Here is a 5,760-nt window from a genome sequence, read left to right as displayed (position 1 = left end):
GCCCGAGCATCATGAGATTTTCCCAGGGTCCCCCAAGTTGCCCGAGGCACCTGGGCATGGGCCCCCTGTACATTGATCCACCACTGCAATGGCTGCGGAGCTCAGGATCCCGCTTCCCAGAATGCCCGGAATGCAAGGTGGAAACAGAACACGCAGGGAGCGACCACCAGAGCCAATCAGAAGCCAGCGCTCGGAGACAAAGGGCTCGGTTTACATTCGGTTGTTGGCTGTTGGTGGAGTGGAGCGGAGGGAGACGCATCACAGCCTGGGAGGTGCCCATTGACACTGAGACCGAAGACCTGGTAAGAATCCCCACGTGTGCTTGTTTTCCTTGTGAATTTCAAGCCGGCCAAGGAATACAGGTTTCAGAGTAGCAGCCGTGTTAGTCTGTATCCGCAAAAAGAACAGGAGTACTTGTGACACCGTAGAGACTAACAAATTTATTAGAGCATAAGCTTTCGTGGACTACAGCCCACTTCTTCGGATGCATATAGAGTGGAATAAATATTGAGGAGATATATATACACACATACAGAGAGCATAAACAGCTGGGAGTTGTCTTACCAACTCTGAGAGGTCAATTAAGTAAGAGAAAGAAAAAAAACTTTTGAAGTGATAGCCAGTACAGACAGTTTGATAAGAAGTGTGAGAATACTTACAAGGGGAGATAGATTCAATGTTTGTAATGGCTCAGCCATTCCCAGTCCTTATTCAATCCTGAGTTGATTGTGTCTAGTTTGCATATCAATTCCAGCTCAGCAGTCTCTCATTGGAGTCTGTTTTTGAAGTTTTTCTGTTGTAAGATAGCCACCCGCAGGTCTGACATTGAATGACCAGACAGGTTAAAGTGTTCTCCCACTGGTTTTTGAGTATTTTGATTCCTGATGTCAGATTTGTGTCCATTAATTCTTTTGCGTAGAGACTGTCCGGTTTGGCCAATGTACATGGCAGAGGGGCATTGCTGGCACATGATGGCATATATCACATTGGTAGATGTGCAGGTGAAGGAGCCCCTGATGGTATGGCTGATGTGATTAGGTCCTATGATGATGTCACTTGAATAGATATGTGGACAGAGTTGGCATCGGGCTTTGTTACAAGGATAGGTTCCTGGGTCAGTGTTTTTGTTCAGTGATGTGTGGTTGCTGGTGAGTATTTGCTTTAGGTTGGGGGGTGTCTGTAAGCGAGGACAGGTCTGTCTCCCAAGATCAGTGAGAGTGAGGGATCATCTTTCAGGATAGGTTGTAGATCTCTGGTGCTGCGCTGGAGAGGTTTTAGTTGGGGGCTGAAGGTGACAGCTAGTGGTGTTCTGTTATTTTCTTTGTTGGGCCTGTCTTGTAGGAGGTGACTTGTCAGTACTCGTCTGGCTCTGTCAAACTGTTTTTTCACTTCAGCAGGTGGGTATTGTAGTTTTAAGAATGCTTGATAGAGATCTTGTAGGTGCTTGTCTCTATCTGAGGGATTGGAGCAAATGTGGTTATATCTTAGAGCTTGGCTGTAGACAATGGAATACAGGGCGGCATCAGCCCCTAGAGAACTGATACTCAACTCCCATTCTGCTGCGCAGGGGCTGGGAGGGAGCTGGTTGTGTGGGGGTCGGGCCCCTTGTAAATGCTGTTATTGTTGATGGGTTATTAGTCTAGTTGCTCCTGTTCTTTCCTTAGCACAGGCCTTTCTTCCCTCTGCCCAATAAGCTCCCTCACTTGTTGTGTTGTTCCTGGGGGGATTGTGATAGATTTGTACCCCTTGTGCCTGGACGATGATCCTAGTCTGTTATTGGGCACTAAACACTTCCCCAGGGCACAGTAGCCCTTGTGACTCAGGCACTAGGAGGGGCCCCCTGGGGTGGGGTCAACAGATGTCAAGAGAGTCCTGCACTTAAGTCGGAAGAATCCCATGCACCGCTACAGGCTGGGGACCGACTGGCTAAGCAGCAGTTCTGCAGAAAAGGACAGGGGGATTACAGTGGACGAGAAGCTGGATATGAGTCAGCAGTGTGCCCTTGTTGCCAAGAAGGCTAACGGCATATTGGGCTGCATTAGTAGGAGCATTGCCAGCAGATGGAGGGACGTGATCTTCCCCTCTATTCGGCACTGATGAGGCCACATCTGGAGTATTTTGTCCAGTTTTGAGCCCCCCACTACAGAAGGGATGTGGACAAATTGGAGAGAGTCCAGTAGAGGGCAACAAAAATGATTAGGGGGCTGGGGCACATGATTTATGAGGAGAGGCTGAGGGAACTGGGGTTATTTAGTCTGCAGAAGAGAAGAGCGAGGGGGGATTGGACCTCAGCCTTCAACTACCTGAAAGGAGAGTCCAAAGAGGATGGAGCTCGGCTATTCTCAGTGGTGGCAGATGACAGAACAAGAAGTAATGATTTCAAGTTGCAGTGGGGAGGTCTAGGTTGGATATTAGGAAACACTGTTTCACTAGGAGGGTGGTGAAGCACTGGAATGGGTTCCCTAGGGAGGTGCTGGAATCTCCTTCCGTAGAGATTTTTAAGGCCTGGCTTGACAAAGGCCTTGGTGTTGGTCCTGCTTTGAGTAGGGGGTTGGACTAGATGCCTCCTGAGGTCAACAAACCAATGTACAACTTTAGAGCCCACAAGTCCACTCAGTCTTACTTCTTGTTCAGCCAATCGCAAAGACAAACAAGTTTATTTACATTTCCAGGAGATAATGCTGCCCACTTCTTATTGACAATATCACCTGACAGCGAGAACAGGCATTTGCATGGCACTAGTGTAGCCGGCGTTGCAAGGAATTTACGTGCCAGTTATGCTAAACATTTGTATGCCACTTCATACTTCAACTTGTAGATTGCACTATCGGTTTTTTTTTACAGTACAAATATTTGTAATCAAAACTAATAATTAGGGCTATCAATTAATTGCAGTTAATGCATGTGATTAGCTCAAACCAAGTTAGTGCATTGTTTTTTGTTACGAGAATTAATTGCACACCAGGGCACCGTACTCAGGGGGGTGCCACTGTGTGCCTCTGGGGCAAGGGTGCCCCTCCTCCCACCACGCTGCTCCACTGCTGCTCCCACCTCCTGGCCCCCGCCCCCATGGAGCCGCCCCGACTAAGCTGCCTGCCCACTGTCTGCTGTGCAGAGCGGGGGTAGGAGTGGGGGGCTGATGTCAGGGTGTCCCCGATCTGGTAGCTGCTGAGCTGGGGTTGGGGAATGGGGGCACCTGTCTCATGTTGCCACTGGCTCAGGAGTGAGGCCTGGACACCTGGGTTCTCTGCCTTCTCAGGCCGGGGAGGGGGTGTGGCCCGGGGCTACAGGAGGACGATGCCTGTCCAGACTGACTACAGGTCTCTGTCACTGACCCCATTGCTCTAAGGGATGAGATTCCCTGGGGGCCCCAACACCGGGGGAGCTTTGGGAGCAACCTGCAGGGTGAGCCCTGCCAGTGTGTGCAGAGCCCAGTCCAGGTGCCCCCCGGGGCGCGTGGGATGAGAGGGAGTCGCCCCAGCTGGGGGGCAGATAGGCCCATTGGTGAGAGGCTGCGTTGCCCCAGACTCACGGCTGCTCCCTGCTCAGTTCCAGGATGGACGTGCTGAGGAGGATTCTCAGGAGAAAGGCTCTGCAGGTGGCCCCAGAGCCAGAGCGGGGCAGCTGCCAGCATCCCCAGACAGAGAGCCGCCCCTCCATCCCCATGGCATGGGAAGCATCTCCCGGCCACCCCAGGAGATGGACCTGCTCGGCCTTGCTCACCAGGAGGAAACCAGCTCCCGGGGCTGGTGCCGAGCGGAGAGAGACGACATCCAGGCCGAGATGGAGGTGGCCCACGTTCAGTCTGGGCAGGCAGGACACAGCCCATGAGAGGAGCCAGGCAGCGCAGCTCTGGGTTTGCTTCTGCTGGAAGGCCAGCCCTCAGCCCAGCCGCGTGGGCCAACAGGAGGCATCCCCAGGGCAGGAGCTGGGGGATCGCTGCCCCAGCAGCTCAACTGGTGCCGGAGGGGAGAGCAGCCGTTCCCTGGAGGCTCCCTGCAACACGGAGGCCGAGTGCTCCTCCACTGCAGGTGAGGAGACCCCCCTGGGCATGGGGAGGAGCAAGAGGCCATTAACACCCAGTCACTCTGTCAGAGTCATTGGAGAGATCCCTGCCCAGGGGTCTGGCCTGAGCCACGTGAGCCCAATGACGTCAGCGGGAGTCACAGAGCCGCCCCTGCAGTGGGGCATGGGGGGAGCTGCTGGGAAGTGGATCCCTGATGCTTTGGGGCAACTCCCAGGAAGGATGGGACAGTGAAGGGCCTCATCTGTCATGGGGCCATAGGGCTGAGGGGTCTGTGAGAGGGGCAGTGTGGGGATCTGTCTGCCCTGAGGCCTGGGGCTAAGGGGTCTGTGAGATGGGCAGTGTGGGGATCTCTCTGCCATGGGGCCCTGGCGCTGAGGGGTCTGTGAGAGGGGCAGTGTGGGGAATCTCTCTGCCTTTGGGTGCTTACATGGGAGGGGGAAACATTAAATCTTCTCTCCCCATCCCTTCACACCCCTGTCCTTCCTCTTCCCCACTCCCCAGCAAGAGTCACCCTCTGCCCTTGTCTCTCTGACGCAGAGACCCCCACGGACCAGTCAGAGAAGAAGGACCTTGCCCCTGAGGAAAAGGCAGAGGAGGATGAAGATCTGGCCACAGAAGGAGAGGAAGAGGAGGAAGACCTAGAGACACAGGAGGAGGAGAAGCAGGAAGAGGAAGTCCTGACCACAGAAAAAGAGGAGGAGGTGGAGGACCTAGCCATAAAAGAGGAGGAGGACATGACCACAGAGGAGGAGAAAGACCTGGACACAGTGGAGAAGGAGGAGGAGGAGAACGTGTCTGCAGAAGAGGAAGAAGAGGAGGAGGAGGAGGAGAACGTGTCTGCAGAAGAGGAGGAGGAGAACGTCTCTACAGAAGAGGAAGAAGAGGAGGAGGAGAACGTGTCTGCAGAAGAGGAAGAAGAGGAGGAGGAGAACGTGTCTGCAGAAGAGGAAGAAGAGGAGGAGGAGAACGTGTCTGCAGAAGAGGAAGAAGAGGAGGAGGAGGAGGAGAACGTGTCTGCAGAAGAGGAAGAAGAGGAGGAGGAGGAGGAGAACCTGTCTGCAGAAGAGGAAGAAGAGGAGGAGGAGGAGAACCTGTCTGCAGAGGAGGAGGAGAACCTGTCTGCAGAGGACGAGGAGGAGGAGATCTCCATAGAAGAGGAATAGGACTTGACCACAGAGAAGGAGGAGGAAGAAGAAGGTAAAGGAAGAGGAAGAGAAGGACGTGGCCCTGTTGGAGGAACACCTGATCATGGAGCAAAAGGAAGAAGAGAAGGACCTGGCCACGAGAACGAATGGATATAAACTGGCAGTGGGGAAGTTTAGGCTTGAAATTAGACGAAGGTTTCTGACCGTCAGAGGGGTGAAATATTGGAACGGCCTTCCGAGGGAAACGGTGGGGGCGAGGGACCTGTCTGGTTTTAAGATTAAATTAGATAAGTTTATGGAGGGAGTGGTTTAATGGTAAAACATAATTGGTGGGGAATACCGAGCAATAGCAGGTAAATAGTATAATGACTAACAAGGGTCAGGCTGGAGACTCTTGCCCACATGCTCGGGGTCTTACTGATCGCCATATTTGGGGTCGGGAAGGAATTTTCCTCCAGGGTAGATTGGCTGAGGCCCTGGAGGTTTTTCGCCTTCCTCCGCAGCATGGGGCAGGGATCGCTAGCAGGAGGGTTCTCTGCAAATTGAAGTCACCAAGACACAGGATTTGGAACTTCAGCAGCAGAGTCA

The 5,760-nt window shown here is 53.2% G+C and overlaps 1 protein-coding gene across 1 annotated transcript; it reads left to right on the top strand.

The window, feature by feature from the left end:
* Positions 1-3,609: 3,609 nt before the first annotated feature.
* On the top strand, positions 3,610-5,748 carry LOC135980487 (cilia- and flagella-associated protein 251-like). The gene is made up of 2 exons (XM_065580459.1): positions 3,610-4,031; positions 4,565-5,748. The coding sequence occupies exons 1-2, from the start codon at positions 3,665-3,667 to the stop codon at positions 5,188-5,190; spliced, it is 993 nt and encodes a 330-aa protein (XP_065436531.1). The 5' UTR covers positions 3,610-3,664; the 3' UTR covers positions 5,191-5,748.
* Positions 5,749-5,760: the final 12 nt, after the last annotated feature.

The sequence above is a fragment of the Chrysemys picta genome, unplaced genomic scaffold (assembly GCF_011386835.1).
Source record: "Chrysemys picta bellii isolate R12L10 unplaced genomic scaffold, ASM1138683v2 scaf3588, whole genome shotgun sequence".
NCBI lineage: Eukaryota > Metazoa > Chordata > Testudines > Emydidae > Chrysemys > Chrysemys picta.
This window is presented reverse-complemented; position numbering and strand designations above follow the sequence as displayed.